This window comes from Desmodus rotundus, chromosome 10, assembly GCF_022682495.2.
Source record: "Desmodus rotundus isolate HL8 chromosome 10, HLdesRot8A.1, whole genome shotgun sequence".
Lineage (NCBI taxonomy): Eukaryota > Metazoa > Chordata > Mammalia > Chiroptera > Phyllostomidae > Desmodus > Desmodus rotundus.
The window spans coordinates 71,666,004-71,689,591 of NC_071396.1; the positions used below are offsets into that span (position 1 = coordinate 71,666,004).

The 23,588-nt window shown below is 40.9% G+C and overlaps 1 protein-coding gene across 2 annotated transcripts in view; it reads left to right on the plus strand.

The window, feature by feature from the left end:
- Window positions 1–11,211, plus strand: part of MYOM1 (myomesin 1) — a 131,161-nt gene extending 119,950 nt beyond the window's left edge. For both annotated transcript variants that reach the window (XM_024580417.4, XM_045187957.2), the window contains 5 exons: window positions 1,840–2,003; window positions 4,751–4,787; window positions 5,044–5,066; window positions 7,348–7,403; window positions 10,564–11,211. In XM_024580417.4, coding sequence (XP_024436185.2) covers window positions 1,840–2,003; window positions 4,751–4,787; window positions 5,044–5,066; window positions 7,348–7,403; window positions 10,564–10,854 — 571 coding nt within the window. In that variant the 3' untranslated portion in view covers window positions 10,855–11,211. The remainder of the gene's footprint in view (window positions 1–1,839; window positions 2,004–4,750; window positions 4,788–5,043; window positions 5,067–7,347; window positions 7,404–10,563) is intronic.
- The last annotated feature ends 12,377 nt before the right edge of the window (window positions 11,212–23,588 follow it).

Below are 23,588 nucleotides of genomic sequence, written 5' to 3' on the forward strand. Positions count from 1 at the left end.
AACTGCCAGAAAATCAAACTGTATGGAGGAGGTCTGACAACCAAGGAGTTAAAGAAGAAACATTCATTCAGACCAGTAGGAGGGGCAGAGATGGGCAACAAGGGCGGAGAAGACGTGTGGCGAGGCAGTGGCTGGAGGACCCAGAAGGCGAGGTGGCGGCTGGTGAACCAGGCAGTCCCACACTGGCATGCAGTTTTGGATAAACTGGGAGGAACTAGGGATCAAGAGACCACACAACCCAAGGCTCCAGCATGGGAAAATAAAGCCACAAAACCTCTGGCTGTAAAAACCTGTGGGGATGATGGCAGTGGGACAAACTCCCAGCCTCACAGGAGAGTTCATTGGAGAAACCCACAGGGTCCTAGAACATACAAAGCCCACCCACCTAGGAATCAGCACCAGAAGGGCCCACTTTGCTTGTGGGTAGCAGGGGAAGGGACTGAAAGCTGGCCAAGAGCTGAACAAGTGGCATTGTTCCCTCTCAGACCTCTTCCCCACATATAGTGCCACAATGCAGAGACGTGGGTTGCTCCACCCTGGCGAATACCTAAGGCTCTGCCCCTTACGACATAACAGGCATGCCGAGACAAAAAATATGGCCCAAATGAAAGAACAGATCAAAGCTCCAAAAATAGAATTAAGCAATGAAGAGATAGCCAACCTATCAGATGCAGGGTTCAGACCACTGGTAATCAGGACGCTCACAGAAATGGTTGAGTGTGGTCGCAAAATATTGAATTCTTGTTTTTTCATTCTGTTCTGATTAAATGTTTCTATCTTCCTTCTGCACCAAATCATTGATTTGAGTCCCAATTTCCTTCCCATCACTGTGTGTACTTTGTACATTTTCCTTTATTTCACTTTGCATAGCCTTCACTTTTCCCTCTATTTTGCGACCACACTCAACCATTTCTGTGAGCGTCCTGATTACCAGTGGTCTGAACCCTGCATCTGATAGGTTGGCTATCTCTTCATTGCTTAATTCTATTTTTGGAGCTTTGATCTGTTCTTTCATTTGGGCCATATTTTTTGTCTCGGCATGCCTGTTATGTCGTAAGGGGCAGAGCCTTAGGTATTCGCCAGGGTGGAGCAACCCACGTCTCTGCATTGTGGCACTATATGTGGGGAAGAGGTCTGAGAGGGAACAATGCCACTTGTTCAGCTCTTGGCCAGCTTTCAGTCCCTTCCCCTGCTACCCACAAGCAAAGTGGGCCCTTCTGGTGCTGATTCCTGGGTGGGTGGGCTTTGTATGTTCTAGGACCCTGTGGGTTTCTCCAATGAACTCTCCTGTGAGGCTGGGAGTTTGTCCCACTGCCATCATCCCCACAGGTTTTTACAGCCAGAGGTTTTGTGGCTTTATTTTCCCATGCTGGAGCCTTGGGTTGTGTGGTCTCTTGATCCCTAGTTCCTCCCAGTTTATCCAAAACTGCATGCCAGTGTGGGACTGCCTGGTTCACCAGCCGCCACCTCGCCTTCTGGGTCCTCCAGCCACTGCCTCGCCACACGTCTTCTCCGCCCTTGTTGCCCATCTCCGCCCCTCCTACTGGTCTGAATGAATGTTTCTTCTTTAACTCCTTGGTTGTCAGACCTCCTCCATACAGTTTGATTTTCTGGCAGTTCTGGTTATTGCTTGTTTTTAAATTTGTTGTTATCTTTCTTTTGGTTGTGCAAGAAGGCAAAGTATATCTACCTATGCCTCCATCTTGGCTGGAAACAAATCTGTATCCCATATTATTTAAAAGCCTGTAAAACTTTCTGGTAAGACTGTCAATAAAGACAAAGTAAAAGTCAGCTCTAGATGAGAGCAAACAATAATGATGTTTCCTTTAATTTGAACAGTGGAACTGCTGTTAAGTACACAGACAGAGTTAAAAGTGGGGTCACTGGGCAGCAGATCTGGCTGCAAATCAATGAGCCCACTCCAAATGACAAAGGGAAATATGTAATGGAACTCTTTGATGGCAAAACGGGACACCAGAAGACAGTGGATCTTTCTGGAGAAGGTAAATGAGTATTCTGGAAATTTTACTTACTATAGAGGAGTGGGCTTTTTAAAAAGAATGAAGAGTGATAAAAGGCCATTATGTTTTCCTGTTGAAAGATGATTTGAGATTTTAATAAAGCAGTTTCAAGTCAGCCATCGTGGTAGAAACAAGAATTTCAATAAGTGGAGAATTATTGAAAAGTAAGCACTACTCTTTTAAGACGTATACCAAAAGGGGGCAGATTGATTTATAATCACATGAGCAAGAACAAACACAGAAAAAGCATAGTTTTATGGTGATTGATATTTAAGCATGTTCGTGGAGTCAAAGAAATCAGTTGAGCTGGAAGGATTGAAGATGTGAGTGAAGGGGAATAATTGATGTATCAGAGTTATGCAGGACGGAATGTTGGAGATCCAGGGCAGAAGTGGGAGTAAAAGTGAATAAGCAAAGACAAATATTGAGAAGAACAGAACAAAGTTGTAAAAGTCAGATTCTTATGGCCTCAGATTTCCTGGTCATCTGCTGAAAGAATGGGGGGTTCTGGAGAGAATAGGGAACAGAAGAAAGTCGCAAGAGACATGGAAAAAGGCTTCCACCTAAGAACATAGATGAAAGGTGACATACAACTATTAATTAAAATTTTAAAAGTTAAAACATACACAATCATAAATAAAAAATTAAAAGCACTGTGCCATTTCTCTCCTGGTACTATACTCTTCACCTTATTTATTATTTCCTTAAAAAAAAAAAAGTCTGTATGAAGTTACCAGAAAAGCTTGGGGCTGCCTTTTTCTTCCACTTCTTCATATATTAAAATACAACCTAAATATGCAGTAACTCCCAGTGTTTTAATCCTCAGAGAGTAGATTCATAATTTAGAGAATAGCCTTTCAACCCTGTCTTGAGTTGTTTTGTGCTGAGTCCTTTAACCTCACCCTGCCCACCCATGAAGACAGGAAACGCTTGCTGAAGGTTCTCTGCAGGGAATGGAGTGGCTGTCCCCAAGGACTCCACCCTCCAGGCCACACTGCCTGAGTCACATCCTGTGGTGAGAGGATTTTTTCTGCAGTCCATTTGATACCGTTAAACACAGTAGAAAAAGGAAAATAAGAAGTGGATAGATAAATTTAAAACTTTAAAAACTTTTTCTTTTACTCTTTGGCCCATCAGAGCTTACTTAACTAACCTGCTCTCCAAAGGCTGTGTATTGTCTCCACCCGCCTTGACACTGCCACGAAACGCAGACTGGCTCGCCCGCGCCCGTCTCTTTCTCAGAACAGCAGGGCAAAAACAATAGTACTGAACTCTTAGTGTGGATAGCCTGACTAGCGTCAATGGAAGAAACATTGAACCCTGTAGAATTTTTTGTGACTATTTGAGCCAAACTGATGACAATTGCCAGAAGCAAAACCTTAATGAGTTGAGAAAATGATCTGAAGAAGGGCAGTTTTGCACCTTATTTTATATATTACAATCAAAAGAGGAGGCATAAGTGGGTTACATGACATCCATTGATGATAGATGAGGGAGGTGGAAGGAAGGAAAGTGCGGGGGGACCTCTGGGATTGGATAAAAAGTAAAATGATAGACACATCTTTTACATAATTAACAGTCAACAATTAGCGTGATGACAATAACCATGAGGGGATCTGTGATCCCCCTCTGGTGCAGTGCCTGTGCTTTAAGGGAAGGAGAGGGTGGGTCCAGAGAAAGGAAATTTGACATTCCAAAGGTATGTTACTGTAGATGCAAAAAGACGACAGGCTCAGTTAAGGTAAAAGTTGACCTTTGTTAGGGAAAAATACTGGCCCAGGACATGACTACCCGCTATGAACTGATTTTAGTTAGAAAGTTTTAATTTCGGACCATCCTATGTGGTTAGTTTCGGTCTCTGAGTCTGTAAGGCTACCACGCAGGCCTCCCCTGAGCTTGTCAGGTTTCACACGTGGCCCCTTTTCTTCCACACTAGTCTGCCTCCAGAGTCGTTAACTCTGACCTTCTGCTTATTTTTCCATCTGTAAAAGGAGGGGAGTCTGACTAGTATTATATGAACATTTTCTAGATGTAAAATACTATGATTCTCAAACCACTGGGGCTCTTTAAAGGCAAGGTGAGAGAGATTTCAAAATGAAGCTGCCTTTTCCCCTGAAGGCTTCAGAGCCGCTTACTCTGCAGACTCAGGGAAAAAATTATTTCAGAACTCTATAGCTCTCATTTCCCGGTCTCACTGTCTTTATCTCATCTCTGCACAGCAGAGAAACATTGCTTCAGGCAAGCATTGGCGCTTGCTGCGGCTGCTGTTAACTCCTTGTGCTCTTTAATACAAGTACGTGGGCCAGGCCACGTAACACAGAAACATTTAACTGTCTGGCTAGGAGGCCATGATACGTGGGATGATTCGATAAGAGAAAGGCCTTTTGGAAGCTCACAATGCTTATTAGACAACCAACTTTTATTTGAAACAGACTGTTATTTCCATTTTATCTTTGATGGAGCTGATTCTTTGCCTTTTGTTTGAAGGGTTGGAGGTCTCTCAGAACTGAGGTCTTCTAAAATCCAATATTTCATATTTTCTACCTAGAAAGTATTTGCTTGTTAAGTCCATCAAGTTGTAGAGTGAATGCATAGGTGCGATATTATCCAATCAGCTTAGTTGTATCTGTACCAGTCACACTGGCCTCATGGTATGAATTTTAATCAGCCCTTGTGTGTGGCCAATTCTGGGTAAGAAAATTCTAACTTCTCTTTTTTTCCCCTTAAAGCATATGATGAAGCCTTTGCCGAATTCCAGAGATTAAAGTAAGTCTTTTTTCCTAGCAAATGCCATGTGCATGCATTAATTTCCCTGCAACATGGGGTGTGCTGCTTCCCCATCTGAATGACAGAGAGGGTCTTTCATGCCCACAAGTGCAGTAAAAGCGGTGCTTCCCAGCACTCTGTTGAACAGCCGACTCTCCCTGAGGCAGTGAAATGCAGTCAAGGTTAGCTGCTCTGAAATAACATTAAAACCAAATTCTTCTTTGTTTCTATGTTTGTTCGTTTCTGTCAACCACAGACAAGCTGCCATTGCCGAGAAAAGTAAGTAAATCCCCTGCCTGTTTATTCCTGGCATAGTTTCAAAACATAACTTTTATTTTTCTATTCTAACTTCAGACGGAGGAGAGTTAAAGTTGTTTTTTTTTTTCCTTAAAAAAAAAAAAAACCTTAGGTGTTCTACATATGTTTTCATTTAGCCTCTTGAGTAAGAATGTCTATGAAAAGAAGGTCTCAGGTTACGGAATAAGAATGTCACCCAGCTCTTAACTTGAGCCAGGCTATCTGGGGAAATCTCTGGGCTGCACCTCATACAGTAGATGGTTAATCACTTGCAGCAGGCACAACGTATCAGAAACATTTACATACATTAGAGATAAAGGAAATAATCTTTGTAAACTTGACGCCAGGTAAATCCTGGCACTGGTCCTCCAACCAGCCCTCCACCCGCTCCTGAGAGCCCCTGCGGGAGAAAAGACGGCGAGCACGGCCTTCCTGCCTTTCAGTTCACTGGACACAGTCCGAGTGAACACACGCCAGACTGTCACATCTGCCCAGAAATGAGCTCGCTACTAAGTTCTATCATCTGTTTGCTTCACACATAGATGTTTCCAGAAGCACTCAGATAATCTTATAGCATTCCAGAAGTCACAGGCTAATTTGCCATAATAATTCAGGTTCTTTTGCAGTTTGGGAGGCAGAATTTGAAAATTGTTGAGGGTTAAGACTGTAGAGTTTGTCCTCAGCTAGAACGGAATGGAACCAGGGGGAGGAGCAGGAAGTGAAGTCATCTGTCTTCCCTTCGGTGGCTCCACGTCAATCAGGATGGAACTTTTCACCTTTGCCATGTACTGCTGTCCTCCCCGCCCTCTCTGCTCTTTCCCTCTCCCTGCTGAGGCCCTGGGTTTGCGAGGTGGCTGCTGGTGGCAAATGGGGCAGATGCCCACACCAGGGACGTGCTGGGGAGTGTCCAAGCAACAGGGCATTTTTCTTGTTGGCACTGAGTATGTTCCTCCTGCTCCTGTACACACAAGCAAAGCCAGGACCACAGCAGTTGACAGCCACTCCCTATTCTTGAACTCTCTTGTGGGCAAGGAGCCCGACCTTCCCTCTAGTTCATGAGCATTTCCCTAAGATCACTGGGTCACAGGAGTGTAGAGCTGGAAGAGATGTTAGAACTCTTTTAGCTTCATGTTTTTAAACTTTTACAAACCACGGGACATTTAATTCAAACAAAATCTTCCACACAGACCCAATATATAAAACAGGTAAAGGCTGAGTTATCTTCATTGGCTCCCTGACTCAATACCCCATCTTGACCTCCTCTCAGGCCCCTCAGAGGAATCCCGTGGACGCTGCCCACATGTCTAATGCACCCCCCTCCCATCTGCAGATGAGGAGACTGAGGTCCACACAGTGAAGTGACTTGCTTAATATCACACATCAAGTGGCACAGGAGACAGGCTGGACTCATACAGTGCAGTGGAATCAACAGAATGCAGTCAACACTAGTCAAAGCTTTAGCCTGACTCAGCAGAGAAGGACATTGTAGAATTATGGATCCAGAGTCACATATTAATAAAGTAGGCCTGAAAATGAGACAGTGGCGGCCACTGAGTTAATGCCAGAGCAGGAGACTTTGAGTAAGTCAGAGAAGGTGTCCTTCCCCGGGGCTGAAGCAGTCAGACACAGAGCACATGGCTTGGGTGGGGAGTCCGCGCTGGATTTCAGCACCTTTGCTGTGCTTTGCACCCTCACCTAGGGGCCTTTATACCCATGGCCATGCATAGCAGCCCTGCATAGCGCTACCAAGAACTATCAGGAGATAAGAAAGGGAAGGGTTGTAAAGAAGACCTCAAAGAAAACCCACATCTGCAAAAGCCTCCAGCTCTCCCTGGCATAAAGCTTCCAATTATGCAACCGTTTTAATCATAGGAAAGCCCATAAAAGAGGCCACGCTGAGCTTGGAGGCTGGCCATAGAGGTCTGCTCTGCCTCCTCGAGCTGAGCCCCACTGAGCTGCAATAGGGCCAGCCCTGAAAATAGCCATGAGAATGATAGAGCAGGTCTTGATCCAACAAAGCAATCTCAAGCTGATATTTTAGGCATAAATAGAGGCAGCTGCACATATGAGTTCTGTGTGTGAAGAAGGATTAACATTCAGCATCGCCAGATCATTTTTTAATTTTGCATGTTACAGGCAGGTATAAAATAATTGAAAAGAGAGGGAGACTAAATTGGAAAATTAGTTCCCTGGAGTGGTTTTGTCAGGGTAATCGCTGATGCTCAATATTTCAGTGATTAACCAGAAGTGCCTGTACTTGCAGATCGCGCCCGGGTGATGGGCGGTCTCCCGGATGTGGTCACCATCCAGGAAGGCAAGGTAAGCAAGCATGGAGCATTCCTGTCCCTGCTTCTTCCACTCTAGGAGTGGGTCCTGGTGCCTCAAACTTTGTTGCTGGTTTGTTTTTTTTTTTTAAAGATACATCCCACCGTCATCTTATGCCATGGCTGCCTATGCTTGACTTCAGAATAGCCAAATACAAGGTTAAAAATACAGTCATTTTTCCAATCATCTTAATATTTTGGGTCAAGCATCAGGATGCAAGTTTGTCTGATGTGGGCACATGTAGACCACTTAGTCTCTTTCCAGAGACCTTTAAAATTACAAGAGGAGAAAAATGCTCAATCATAACTGTATGACAAATGTAACTGGAGAAAGAAGCGACCTCTCACACCTAGTAGAAAATAGGCTGTCTTATTCACTACCTTACCTTTGAGGGGAAACAAGCTGCTCCATGAATGTCTACAGGCTCTATTTCAGTTGAAAACTGATTTCTCTCCATTAGTTATAAACTAATATTTCCTGGCTCCACAGTAACCTCTGAAAAGCAATGAACATAATTTTTAACCTGTTTTATTAAAACAAATTTAACATACCAGTCATAGGGGCATGGGTATTTGTAGTAGATTAAAACCTTTTCCCACTTCAGAATGGTAATGAAGACATATGATGGCTGATTGGAACTCGGGTGATAAAACAAGGCATATCTAAGCACTTAGTGAGAGGCAGGATTCGTCCAGCTGTGTTTCTTCGTTGGTAAACATGTGGCCACTGTTGCCGTTAAGCTCAACCATGGCAGGGTTGCTTTTGTTTTCAAACTATTTTCCATTCTCCTCATCTAGTGAGGTTCAGAATATTCATCTCACTGGGTCATAGTGAGCATTAAGAGACAGAATATATGTGAAAATACTTTGTGATCTACCGCTCAGATCTACAGTGTGGTTAATAGTTTTCCTTGAATCTAAGGTATTTAGTTTTGCTTGGTTTTGCTAAAAGTTTTAACCACAGTAAGTAATCACAGTTTCCAAAATCATATCCCTGGTCCACTTGGGTAAGTTTAATGGCAATGGTTTGAGTCATATTTTTTTTGAAGTGCATATGTAGAATAATTCAGTGAGAAATGCTAATTAACCATGGAAAGAAAACAAAGTTCTTAATCTATACAATTTTAGGAGATACTCTTATGGAAGAGGTAACAAGTGATGATATAAGGCTCTTCAGAAGAATATATAGAAGGATATCATTTTCCCTGTATATTGTGAGCTTTAGTTGTTTTCCTTATAATTACTGGATTTTAGGAACAAAAAATGCAAGAATTGAATTTAAAATGTGAAATAAATTCAACATTATTCGCCATCAGGGAAATGCAAATTAAACCACACTGAAAAATCATAACACAACTATCAGAATTGCTAAAATAAAAAATAGTGAAAACAAATGCTGGTGAGGATGCAGAGAAACTGAATCACTTGTACATTACTGGTATAATCAAATCAAAATTGTACAGCCACTCAGAAAAACAGATTGGTGATTTTTTTCAAAAAAATTATTTATCCTCACCTGAGAACATTTTTTCATTGCTTTTAGAGAGAGAGGAAAGGAGGGGAGAGAGAGAGAAACATCAATATGAGAAACATTGACTGGTTGCCTTCCATACGTGCCCTGACTGGGTGTCAAACCCACAACCCAGGCGTGTGCCCGGACCAGGAATCAGACCCACAACCCTTTGGTTACAGACAGTATTCCAAATGACTGAGCCACACCAGCCAGGGGGACAATTTTTTTTAAAAAAATGATACATGCCTTTACCATATGACCCAACGATTGCACTCCTGGGCATTTGTCATAGAGAAAGTAAAACTTATGTTCACATAAAAACCTGTTTATATCTTCATATAAAAACACAGATGTTTCTAGCAGCTTTATTCATAATAACTCAAAACTGTTACCAGGCCAACCCTTATAGGTATGACCGTGCTATAGCACAATACTCAGTGATAAGAAGGGACAAATTATTGATGCCTGAAATAACTTGGATGAATCTGCAAGGGATTATGCTGAGTGGAAAAGGCAATCCTGAACGATCACATACTGTATGGTGCTATTTACATAATATTTTTGAAATTACAAAATTTGGGAAGCAGAAAATAGATTAGTCATCGCCAGGAGTTAGGAATGAGGCTGGGAGGTTTGGGGAGGTGAGCAGGGGGTGGTTACAAAGAGCGTGGAGAGAGATCCTTGTGGTGACGGGAATGTTCTGTATCCTGAGGGGGTGGAAATGTGAGCCTAGATGGTGATGGAATTAAGTAGAAGTAAACATACACAGACACAAACCAGTGCAGTAAAACTAGGAGATCTACACAAGATCAGTGGAGTGTACCGATGTCAATGTACTGGTTGTGATATTATGCTGTAGTTTGGTAAAATGTAACTATCGGGGGAAACTGGGTAAAGACACATAGGATCTCTCAATTATTTATTACAACTGTACATAAACCTATAATTATCTTAAAAAAACTTTTCAGCAAAATGTTAGGTAAAGTAAAACTATAGGCCTAAACATTGATCTTTAAAATAAGAGGGTTTCAGATGCCCCGCTAGCTCAGTCGGTAGAGCATGAGACTCTTAAAATAAGAGGGTTTCAGCACAGACAGTAATATAATAAAATATTAGGAAATAGGAATACATTTTGGTAAAGCACCTTTACAACTGCAACAGATTGGGTCGGGTTTGGGGGGAGAAATAAAACGAGGAAGATGGGATTTGAAAATTAGTCACATTATCTGAAACAGCTGTTAGGATTCTGCTGCTGAGCTCTGTGGCACCGTTGAAATGCAAATGGGAGCAGGTGGTGATTATGGCAATTAGATTTCTCTACTGAGACAGCGTCCAAAGTGCCACATTAGAGCAAAAGGCATCTATGTGTTTATGAAAGAGAAAATGGAGATGGGAACTGGAAGCAAACTGTGTGGTTTTGATGATCAGTGTTCCCAAAGGCAGAAAGCCAACACCCTAAGGAAACCTCAGGTTTGATTTCAAACTGTAACTCACACAGGTGCATATACATAGCAAGTTCAAACCCTCCTCTGGGAGGTTTATATTTATCCTCCACTGAGTTGTGCCATACCATCAAAGGATTCTTGAAGTTGATCATTATATCTGCTATCTCTCCTCTCCTCTCATCAAACCTGTTTTGCAGGCACTTAATCTCACTTGCACCGTGTGGGGTGACCCGACTCCGGAGATCTCCTGGTTGAAGAATGAGAAGTCCCTGGCCTCGGACGATCACTGCAGCCTCAGGTTTGAAGCAGGCAAGACCGCCTTCTTCACTATCAACGGGGTGACCACCTCTGACTCTGGCAAATACGGGCTGGTTGTGAAGAACAAGTACGGCTCGGAGACAAGCGACTTCACCATCAGTGTGTTCATCCCAGAGGAGGAGGCCAGGGTGGTTGCCGCGAAGCCTCAGAAAGGCGCCAAGTCCAAGTGACCGGGCACTGCCGGGCGGGCATTCGAGGGGATCCGCGCCGGTCCGCCTAGTGCTGCTAGGATGCAAACGGTTTGGGATAAGTGTAGGGAGTCTATGTGCTTTCAACTCCCTATTGTTGTGCTGGCTTGGGGGGGCACTGTCAAATCTTTTATTCATATTTTAAAAAGTACCGGCTAACATTTTAAGAGTTAAGAAAATATCATTGGTAGCACAGATATTAGGAACTGGTTTTAAGCAAAAGACCAGAAAAAAGAGGGACATTGAATGATGATCAGAGAGAAGACGAATGTGTTGTGGAACAGAATCGGGACTCGGCTCAACTTTTACCAGTAAATTCTCATGGATTGCAGTTAAGCGCCAGCAAGACAGAGACTAGTTAAGTAAACCAGTATGTTTCATGTGTTGTTGAGAGAGTGGTGTGCATTTCTGTTGGTGGTCTTTTGATTTGGAACCTCCTCGGTATTAATAAATAGTCCTCACCTTTCCTCTTCTCCATCAGCATTTCTCTCATTGTTCTTTGGCTGCTCAGCTGGATGACCTCTGCTGCATCTCTCTCGCCACTTCCTCTAGCTGTCTTCCAATTTAAATTCCTTTGGGTTAACGCAGTACTTTTATAGCAGGATCTGATAAGTCATCCAAGGTCAGTTGAAGTTCAGAGGTGTGAAATTGCTCTGTCATTGTACACCTGTTAGCTTGCTGGACAATCAAGTTGATTCCATTGTTAAGATACCCAAAGTAATTGAAGTAATGTGTCAAATAACAATAAGAGGGTGTGGGGTGTCTAGTGTTAGAACTGGACCTAAGGTCCCACGGCTAAGAAAAACAACAACTCTCATTCTAAATTGAGGCCTGCGAGCTTTGGGGCCTGTCCCTCCTTGCAGGTCATGACTATAGGCAGCATTCTGCTCTAGCAAATGTGGTTCTTCCCCCACCTGTAGTCCCAACCACCACTACCACACACACACACACACGTGCACACACACAATCACTCACACATTGGGGAAAAGTAGTAATGGTGAAAGGCGGTCTCCCCCTCCTTCTTCCTGCCAAGGGTCAGGGACAGGACAACAGACTCCCTTATACAGTTTGAGGGGCACCTACTCATCCTCTCCTTTGCAAGGTTCGGGCTGGAAATTATGTCTTATCTCACTGTTGTCCAGCCCAGTGCCCCATGCTGTTCCCGTGACATTGAACACTGGGCAGGAGCAAGATGCTATACTCCCGCTCACAGGCATGGCAAATTGATGAGATCCCTGAGGGTCACGGGGACCCTATGGAGAGTAGTCTAAAGTTCTCCCCCCTCTCAGCAAGAAGGCTCCCTCTGACAAGTGGACCCAAAAAGAGAGTGGACACAAGCAGGGGAGCTGAAGAGAAGAGAAGGGGTGAAGCAGGGGCGGATCTGCAAGTCAAGAAACTGAGCAGGTGAGAGGCTCCTAAGACACTACACAGAACCCGAACACACCTCTCATGAGACCAACAACAGAGCCCCGTGTTGGGAGAAGGGAGGGAGGGAGTCGTATACTACCCACCCCTCAATTCCATGCCACTAGAGCCCAATGGAGGAGGAAACAGAAGGATTTGGATCCAATGAAAACACAACTTTAAAACAATGTGTTCTAAATTCTGAAATTGTGTGAGAGTTTAGGAAATCAAAGTGGGTTATCATTAAGATCCCTGCCATCCAGTGCAGACTTGATGGAACATGGTGGCAGTGAAGAAGGAAAACAGTTCTCATATTCATAGCTCTGTAAGCTGAGATGCTCAAATGGTTATAAGAATTATTTCTGCCAGTATAATGACCAAAGTACATCAGCTATGATTTGATGGCTTAGGTAAAAATCTGCTGTTTCTACAGGGAAAAAGAACCGAAACTATAAATTTATCTATCAATTTCATGAAGCTGAAGATCCTTTTAACTTATGAGAATCTGTGCCCTGCTAAATGTGATTTATTGGTATGCAGAGCATCATATAGGAGCACAGGAAAGACTACTCGGAGTTTAGTTTTATAAAATTGATATTCAATATATTAAAGTAATAAATTTAAAAATATAGATACTCCTAACTTCTTGAAGTTTAGCTTTAAAATCTCATTTTTTTCCATTTAACAATCTAGCTATTGAAAAAAATTATTTTAAGGGTACTTTATAGTATAACTACACTCCCTTCAACTTGTTAACCTGTATTTAGTAATTAATATATTTGCTTTCCATTTTTAAATACTACTCTTGATTGACTTACCAAACAAAAACTTTGTAAGAACTTAGATAACTTTAATAACCTATAAAATTAAGTACATAAATATGGAAAATTTTGAGTTCTTTTAAATGTTCTTATTTGTATATAAACTTAGTAAGACCTCAACAAAAATCACAATCATTAAACATTTTAAGTTAGAATCATAAAGCTGAGCTATTACTAGAATAAAGTTTATGAAACCATTATAAGTACATAAAAATTAAATATGGAGAGATGCCATAATCAAAGATAATAAAATTACCCAGCTACAGCCCCTGTGTCCTGGGACTAGAGTTTTAATACCCATGCCAGAATGAGAGACATGAACTCATTGTTCGAAATGGAAGCTGCACACCAAGATCTCTGCACAAAGCTGGCACGCACGAAGGGTGGACTAGTTTTAAAAAATGGGGATAGTAAAAATATCACCAACTGACATGGAGAAGCTATATGGAAATTTGCCATCTGGTTCTGAGTAGAAAAAGAAAGTTAACAATTCCTCACACCAGTACTGAATACTTGTGAGGTCCAAATTTATAGTACCACATGGTGTAGGAACCCCAAGCCAAGAGCTCCCATAAAAATGGCTAATGTATGGGGCCCCAGAGAAGCAAGTGTAAAACTATCCTACAAAGGGCTTCTGTGTCTGCTCACAAAGGATTACTGTTATGGAAATTGTCCTCCCACCATAAACAACTAGAAAACCAGGCAATTATAAGGGGGAAAAAAAACCTGGGGCATTGGCAGGTCTGTGACCTGGGGGAAGGGAAATAGTAATGAGAGACTATGTTCACCCCAACTTATTGCTGGGACACACTGCTCAGGGTGCAGCCAGTGGGAACCCAAACAGAACCTGTCACTCTTGTTGAATTTAGGTGACAAGATGGAAGTTCAAGGAGGCTGAAGTGGCTAGAATTTGTGGGAAAGAATATTAGAGAGAAGGTAGTTGCACAGAGGAGGAGCACCAGACTGCTGCGGATGGGTCTGTGGCTGAGCTGCGTTGTGGGTGGTGGGAGAAGAGCCGCTGAGAAGCAGTAGACAGGAGCTCACTACTCCTCACATGGATTGCAAGTAGTTCTCCTTTCCATCAGATGGAATGAAAAGACCTTGTAATACATGGAGCATCAGAGAGAGTGCTCAGAAGTGTTTCATGTTAGTAGTGGAGGTAGATTCATCCTAAACTAAAAGCTGCTCCAATACTCTATCAAAACTTAAAAGCAAGCCTCAAAAGGATCAAATATCTAATGGAGTGTCAGAACAAAGTGCAATGCATTTTAAACGAATGTACTTCCCAACAGCGTGAAATTCACAATAGCTGGCACCCAATCAAAAATCAGCAGGCGTACAAGCATGCCAGAAAACATGACCAATCACCGAAAGAAAAGTAAATTAAAGATAAGTCCTGGGGTTGTAATGTACAGCATGGTGACTATAGTTAATACTGTATTATATATTTGAACGTTGCTAAGGGAGATCTTAGGAGTTCTCATCACAAGGAAAAAAATTGAACTATGTGACAGGATTAACTAAACTTATTGAGGTAATTATTTCATACAATATATACATATATCAAACCATCATGTATAATACAGTGTTATATGTCACTTATATCTCAATAAAATTTGAAAAAATCATTCTATACACAAATATCATAGATGTATCAAGAATAATCAGTCATTAATTTAATACTGTTTGAGCAGATAATGAAAATTCAAAGTAATTTTTAGTCACTTTAACGCTGTAATCCCAACAGCAAATGTAAGCATAATTTCAAAAAGATGCTTACTTATCTCTTGAAATATGACCTATTTGTACATCAGTATTTGTTGATAGTGGCTTATAACTATGTAACTTCAAATGTCATTGCTATAGTTTTATGATCATTAACCTGTTTAAGTGAGCAGATTTCTGTAATTTAATAGAATAATACATACTTGGGGGTGAGTACATTAATAAAAAGAAACCCAAAAATGACTGAGATGATGGAATTAGCAGATATATACCTTAAAATATCTGATATAACTATATTCTATATTCTTAAGAAGCCTGAGAAAAAGACTGTATATATTAATTAGAGATATGGAAGAATACCGAGGCATGTCATAATAAATTTGCTAAAAAACATTGATAAAGAGAAAATCTTAAAAGCAGCTAGAGGAAAAAAAGACATTATGTAAAACACAGGTAGCAAACATAAGGCCCGTGGTCCTATAGAAGCCAAAGGACCATGGAGCAAGGCCTTTAAAGTGCCAAATGAAAAATAAAAAGCCTCCTTACTGATGACAGTATTCAAAAATTCAGGCAAAATAAAGACTTTATCTGACAAACTAGAGCTGAGCGACCTACTACCAGCAGATCTGCACTGCAAAAAAAATGTTCTTCGGGCGGAAGGCAAATGGTATGAGATGGAAATGTAGATCAACAACGAACAAAAAATAGCAGAACTGGTAAACATGTGGTCAAATATTAAGTACCTTCTTTTCATTTTTAAGGTCGTCTTCTTGCTCCTGAGATCCCTCTGCCAGAGGCAGTCTGGCCCAGCCACATACCCAGAACACGCATTCCCTCCACACCAACCTTGGCCACCGCTAGAGTTCTCAGGCTTTGGTGTCCATCCCATCACAGGTGCTGTGTGGAAATAGATGCAGGCCCCACCACTGATAGCATGTGCCATCCTCCATCCCTCCAGTCACAGTCAGTCCAACCCTACTCAGTGCTGAACCACTCAGGAGGCTCTTAACAGTGTCTCTGTGGGAGTGGTGGCCGAGGAGATGAGGACACACATTTCGGAGAGACATGTAGGAGGTAAACGGGCAGGACTGGGCCATGGATTGGAGAGGGAATTGCTCAGAGAGATTCACTGACCTAGCTGTAGGTGTGAGTAGCTGGGTGGATGTCTGTGTCTCCTGAAAGGGGAGCAGCCCAGAGACAGAAGGAGAGGTGTCTATTGAGGGCAGAGGGTATAACATCGTGGCAAAAACTTGGGGTAAGAACTTAGTGTGTTCAAAAGATATCAGCTACAAAGAGCTCTGACTACAAGAACAGGAGGCAATATGAGATGGAAAACCAGAAAGCAAAAGAGGATGATGTTTAAGTGATTACTTGGGTTGAATTATTAGATAAAATAAAAGAAAAATTATGAGTTAAAGTACTGGAAACTCAATTCTTATACCCTATATTAAAAAAACAATCTGTGATGATGCATTAATAAATCTACCTTAAGGCAGCAAATCTTTAACAATAGAGGAATTAAAATCCTGTTCTCTCAGGCATATAATCAGGTATTTTCTTTACTGCTTTGACAGTTACTGGAATACTTCCAGGTACTGTGTTGTTTTTCTGGTGCCAACTAACATTGCGTTGTTATTAGCACAAACTGTATGTTCTGATTACTTCCAAGTATCCACTGCTATCAACTGAAAACACGATTTATAGATGAATAGTTCCACTGGCAGAGTTTCAAGTGTTTATTATGTTCTACTCTGTGGTCCTGTTCACTTAACCACAGAAAGACATTTAGATAAAATTCACAGATTTTATGGAAGATTACAAGCTTAATACACAATGACCACCACGCTCTGTCTTTAGATATTTACATTTTGACCTTTACCTCAAAGCTATATAAAGTTGTTTAATAAGAGTCTTAGATGATTTAAACACTGCCAAAGAATTAATTGGTATATGTCTATTATAATCTTAGTCTCTAAAATTTACATAAAATTTCCAAAATTACCAAGCTCATAGTTATTAAGATCTAAGTGACTTTCCTACTGTATTTTTAACACACTTTATTGTAATCTAGTGTCCAGAAGGGGTAAGAATACAGTACTTGTCATGAAGCTCACATACATGCTGTGGATACCAAGAGATAGTACTTCTCCATTTAAGGACAAATGTCTTCATTTTGGAAAGAGGAGAGAACGACATGCAACTCAGTTTTATTTAAAACACGCTGGCAACAAAATACACCCTGCTCTGAATAAATAATGAAAGGAGTGTTCCCCTCCCTGGCCTTGAGTTTCTCGTCCGCCCTTTCCTCTCCTCTCTAGTTTAAGAAGAGCAGGGAGTCTAGCCCACAGGAGCAGGACTTCAACCTGAAGAGTTACTATTGCCCGTGATAGCACATGAAAGCCACCTACTCCACTTGCCACGAGATGGCTCTGAACGAGAGAGAAAATGCCACCACTGAAGCTACGTTGCTGGGACTTGTCGAAGAGAAGACTTTCCACAGAGACCACCAGAATGAGTGTTTTACTACGTAGATTTTATTTTGACCGCCCAGGTTGATCTTAGTTATCTAAACATACCTCTGTACTGCGATGCCCAGGAGCTGCCTATTGAAAGCCTTTCCAAGTCGGTGTCCATGCCAAATGCAGCACACATATTAATAACCTCCCCCCCACTCCCTTCTGTTCTTTACTGTTTAATTTTCCCAGCTGGAAGGTTCTAACGAGACCTCAGAACCCTCTCTGCTCTCAGACTTATGTCAATACAGGCGTCCAGTTCATGAGCTTGCCCCATGGTCTAGTCCCCTTTCACCAGAATGTCACATGAAAAGTGTCTCTTTCTCACACATCCAAAGGCCAGGAGGAGCTTTTTGTTTCACTGGGAAAAAAAAAAAAAAAACTGTGCAGAAGAGAACAACTCATTACTGAGACCGAATCAAGAAATCTGAAATCTTCCTTTCAGGAGAAAGTTTGAGCAGTATTGAAGATGAGGAAATAATGAAAAATTACAAAAAAATACCTTGTTTTCTCCTCAAAACTGAACTAGAAGACAATTACCTATATCTTATAAAAATACAATATGTCACTTTTTCTATTCATTTGTTCATCCAACAAATATTGACAGGCCCGGGTCAGGCCCCTCAGCACAAAAGGCCGACCCACAATGGTAGAGCACCCTCTAAACTTCTGCCTTCTAGCTGGGTTTATGTCTGGGCTGAGTGGAAAATCACAGGAATCTTTGACGTCTGGACAGGCATTCCCAGAAGTCATGGAATTGAGCTGGGGACAGAACTGGTTTTTTCCATCTCCCAGGACAAAGAGTGAGGCAGGATGAGAGTTGCTCAGTGTGTCGGTGCCTGAAAGGGACGTGAGAGGAGAAAAGGAAGAAGGGGAGAGAATATTTATTGGCTTCAATGCATAAACTGCTTATCTATAAAGAATTAGACTATTTTCTGTAAAGATTTTTAATTGGACTTTTCCTCAATTTTATATTGCTTCGTATGTTTAATCAGCATTTTTTTTCTTATCTAGGCTACCTTATGGTTGTTGCCATTTCACAAAATTGCTCTGTGCTTCTGATGCTGTACTAAAGAAGGTCATTGGCTTAAAATATAAGCCACAAAAGAAATAGAAAAGCCTTAAGTAAAAATATAATAAACCATGTTAGCTAGAATAGCACAATTTTTTTGTGTTTTAAAAGATGGTCATGCTAAAATCACTCTATCTTATAAAACAGAGACATTTTGCTGTCCCTAGTTCTGCTAGAATCCATGTCAATGGCACAGGTACAGAGCTAATGTGTCCCTTTCCCACCCGTTTTTAATAATACAAAAGTAAAATAAAGGGTGAAGATATTCAGTAAGTGTTCAGACCTTTGTTGGTAAATAATTTAAAGCAAAATAAGTCAAGATACTAAATGTTAAAAAAAAACCCGAACATAAATTTCTGCAAATGTTTATTATAGTGGTATGTTATAGATATATAGTTGTATATTATTATTATTGTGTCTTTAGATATTATATATAGATATATAGACATATCGTTGTATGTTATTACTATATTATAGTCATATTATATTGTATTATAGTTGTATATTATAGAGATACACACATGATAAAGATTAGAGGAATTGAGCTCTCAAAAAAAATTACATAAGGACCTGAAAATAGTAAAGCATTTGGAACTGCTCCTCATTTCCATGGTAGCCACAGTTACAGAAATGCCATGTGTTCTTTGTCAACTCAGAACGTTTGTTACAAAGACATCATTCAAAATAAGAGTCGAACTCTGGGAACTCCGTTTAAAATTAAATGGAAAAACAAATCAGAAAGTGTTTACTTCTCTAGTCTTGAAAGTATTTTATGTAGAAATTAGGCAAGTCACTGGGAAAGAATTCTAACCCAATTCACCTCTGCTGTGGACCTCTTGTACAAATCATTGAGAATTTCACATGGTTACAGCATGACATTCTCTCTTGCTAAAGGTGTCCACCTGCCTGTATGAAGGTACACACGCATTTCATGCCTGTTCCACTAAAGCTTTCAAAGTGCTCTCCTTGAGTAGCTGGAAAAAATTTTGCTAAGCGTGTAATGTCTTAAAATGAGTCAAGTATTGATCAGAGATTTTTGTAACTTCTCAACACTTGACTTCAAATGAGAAATGTAGGTGAGTTTGGCTGTTTTTTTTACCATACATTTATTCTTTCAACAAATATTTATTGCGCAAAGACTGTGAGGATACAAAGATGAATGAGACGGAGGTTTTCCCTCAGGGTGCCACATCTAACACATGCAATGACGGGAATATGAAGTACCATAACACAGCAACAAGTTCATAAGGAAAATACAGACAACATGCTATTATCTTAGCTCAGAGGAGGGGTGTAATACTTTCTCTCTAGTGAGGGGAAGATAAAGACTAAGGTGAAATACAGGATTCAGGAAAGCCTGGAAGAAGTAGAAGCATTTTATGAGTTTTGATGGGCAGGTGAGTTTTAGCTTTTTAAGACTGAAGGGAGCCCTGGCTGGTTTGGCTCAGTGGATTGAGCACGGGCCTATGAAGCAAAGGATCCCTAGTTCAATTCCCAGTCAGAGCACATGCGTGGGTTGTGGGCCAAGTCCCCAGTTGGGGGCATGTGAGAGGCAACCTATCAGTGTAGCTCTCCGACATCAATGTTTCTCTCTCTCTTTCTCCCTCCCTTTTCCTCGCTCTAAAAATAAATACATTCTAAAATGAATTTTTAAAAAATGAAAAAGTTATTATATAAATACAGAGATCTATCCAGAAGGTATCAAGCCATGTACTATGAAAAATAGAGATATTTATTGAAGAAGATAAAAGATACAAGAAACATTGTACATAGGACAATGACACCTCAGCCCCCTTCAAAGTAGGCACCCTGGGACCTCACACAGTTCTCCCAGCATCTCTTCCACTCTTCAAAACACTCTGCAAAATCCTCTGTTGGAATTGCCATCAGCTGCCCCATCATATTTTCCTTAATCTCATCGGTGATCTGAAATCTCTTCCCTTTCAAAGGTGATTTTAGTTTTGGGAAAAGCCAGAAGTCACAGGGTGCCAAATCTGGGCTGTTGCAGGGCTGAGTCATCTGGATAACTTGACATTTTGCCAAAAAAACTCTGCACGAGACATAACCCATGAGCTGGCAGGTTGCTGTGATGAAGCTACCAATCACCCGTTGCCCATAGCTGTGTGTATGTTATTCGTATTGCATCTCTCAACCAATGAAGAATATTGAGGTAGTAGTCTGTATTAATTGTTTGGCTTGGAGGGGCGTACCAGAGATGGACAACACCTTCCCAATCAAAAAACACAGTTAACATGGTCTCGATCTTTCTGTGACTTTACCACGCCTTCTTTGGACATGGAGAACCAGGAGACTTGTATTGGAATGACTGGGCCTTCGTTTCCGGATCATAGCTGTACACCCACAGTTCATCTCCAGTTATGACCTTTTTGAGGAAATCTGGTTCATTGGTAGCCGTTTGACTCAAGGCATTAGCAACTAGAGCAAGATATTCCTTCTGCTTTACTAGCAGAAGCCATGGAATGAATTTTGCCATGACATATTTCATGCCAAGATCCTGCATCAAAATCTCAGACACAGTAGTTTTTAGAATCCCCAGATCAGCTTCTAGTTCTTGCACTGTTGGTCACTGATCTTTGTTGACTACAGCCTGTACACGTTCAACATTCTCAGGTGTTCTGCTTATTGTAGGCTTTCCAGAACATGAATCACTTTCAAAAGATTCTCAGTCATCTTTGAAATATTTGTGTCACATTCATATTTGTGCTGCACTCATTGCATCATCTTTGAAATCCTTCTGAATCACCTGAATAGTTTCTGCGGTGGAATGTTCAAGCTTAATGCAAAATTTGATGCAGATTAATTGCTCTACTTGCTCAGTCATGTTGAATGTGACAGCCACATAGTACACATGCTCACTCAATGGTGTCTACTACCCCCACTGACTAGTACAGTGAAGTCATCATTGGTCACCCATACACATTCCAGTAAACTTTCCTTGGCTGCCTGGTTACATCGATGCCATGCAAACCATTCTGGTTATATTAACAGTGGCTGGACTTTTTCTGGACAGACCTTGTATTTTAGAGAGCAGAAAATGTGGTACAGTTTTCAGGAAGTGTCTAGGGCCCATTTGAAATCTGTGTCATGAACTTCAGATGAGACTCATCAGCACAGTTGCGTAACTCTCTTCAATATTCAGTTGCACAAGTGTAGTTATGATGGAGAACTGGGGCATTGCCTGGTGAGTAAATGGAGAAAGAATGGAGAAACAAAGTCAGGGGCAGTTTACAAGGAAGTGATTGCAGAGGTGGACCATGGAGTCTACAGCTGGGCAAAAAGGTTGAGAAGAGGATATGCGCAGGTTATATGTAAATACTCTACCATTTTATAAAGGAACTTGAACATCCAGATGCTTGACTACCCACCGGGAGGAGGGGGTTCCTGGAACCAACTCCCTCAGGATTCCAACGGACAGGTGTATTTCCAGAGAACAGGTTTAGATGTGGGAAAGAGCAGACACACAAAGCATATGAAAGAGAAGGTTTGAGCTTCACAGTTTACCTGGGCCTAGCATATTGTTTCCCTAAAGTTAGAGCATAACTAAAAGTTTTCTGAAAGGGAATAAAAAGCAGAAATATGGATTGAAAATATTTTAAATGTTTACCCTTAGACGCAGAAAATCTGCATTAAACAATTTATCATAAGGAAATAGAGGTGATATACTAAGACATTTAAATAAAACTGTTCATCACAATCATTTACAATATCAAATCATGAAAAATAAGTTTAATGCTAAAATATAGGAGATTAGTTTAGAAAACTATAGCAATCTGTGGTAATGCTGCAGCAATATTGACTAATTTGATATATTGCTTACTTGAAGAAGAAAGTGCATTTCTTTTTCAAAACTTGAAAGTCATGTAAATAAATGCAGAGGAAAAAGATAAAGGGGTCATATATGAAACCGTTAACAACTGTATAGAGTGAGATTATGAGTGATTCTTTGGGGGGGTGGGTTCTGTCTTTGGCTTTACTAAATTTGTACGAAAGTAAAACCAAATATGAGTATATTTAGTCATCAAAAAAAATGTCCAACTTGACTGTATCTCCTAGTTGTGTAAAATATATATATCAACCAGCCTTAAAATTCTACCATAAGACTCCATTAACTTTATTATATAAAGCTTTTAATTTATAATATGTATACTGACATCTATCATAAGGTAGGACTTGACTCAAGATGAGTAACTTGATTGTAGAAAAGAAATTATTCCTGTCAGAAAATGAGGATGCCCCTGAATAGACAAGAAGCACAACATTCTTTTTCTGAAACTATTTCGTTTTTCTGGTAACTAAATTTTTCTAATTTGGAAAATGTAGCTAGTGCAGTAGCTTGAGCTAGAAGACATTCTTTATTGTAAAGCTTGGGAAAAACAGTTCTGGCATCTTTCTGGGGGCAGAGTGGGAACACTGTGAGGAGGAAATGACAGGTGGTGATTACAGTGACCACTGTCCATCTTGCTGGGCACAGAAATCAGCAGGCTGCCCAGTGCTATGCTGCCTTCTACTCCATTTCCTGTGCCCCTACTTTAGACTCCAAACAGACCAAGGAAGGAAAGAAGGAGAGAAAGGTGGGCAATGAGTCCGAAGGTACAAAAGCAGAGAAGATTAATAAAAAGAAAAAGAAGGGAAGTAGAAGGGAGAGAACCATGTCACATATTATATCTCCATTGTTATAAAAAAGGGAGGATGATTATATTTATCATAAATAAGACATTTATTTATTCATTTATTCTCTCAACAAACATAGGTTAGGCCCCCTCAATATCCAGAACCTATGTTATGACAAGAAAGAAAAGCCTCTTCTTCCCATCTAGGTGCACACAACCAGACTGGTATTCTAGAATGTGCTTTTTGTTATCCCTCTGCTCAAAAACTCAAGACTTTGGCTCATTACCCTGTTCCATAAGCTTGGCTCATCATTTTCCAGCCTCTGAAATCACTTTTTCCTCCATGTTGCCTAGCCAAATCCTAATTGTTCCTTGCTACTCATCTGTTCCATGAAGTCATCTTTAACTTTTCCATGCAGGCCATGTGAATATTTCTTCTTTGGACTCCTATTTCATTTATAATATGTATTACATTTACATGTTAGAGTGAAATTATCCCCTATTTGTGTGTATTTCCTACACTTTGTAAGGTGGGTCTTGGGAGTTCCTC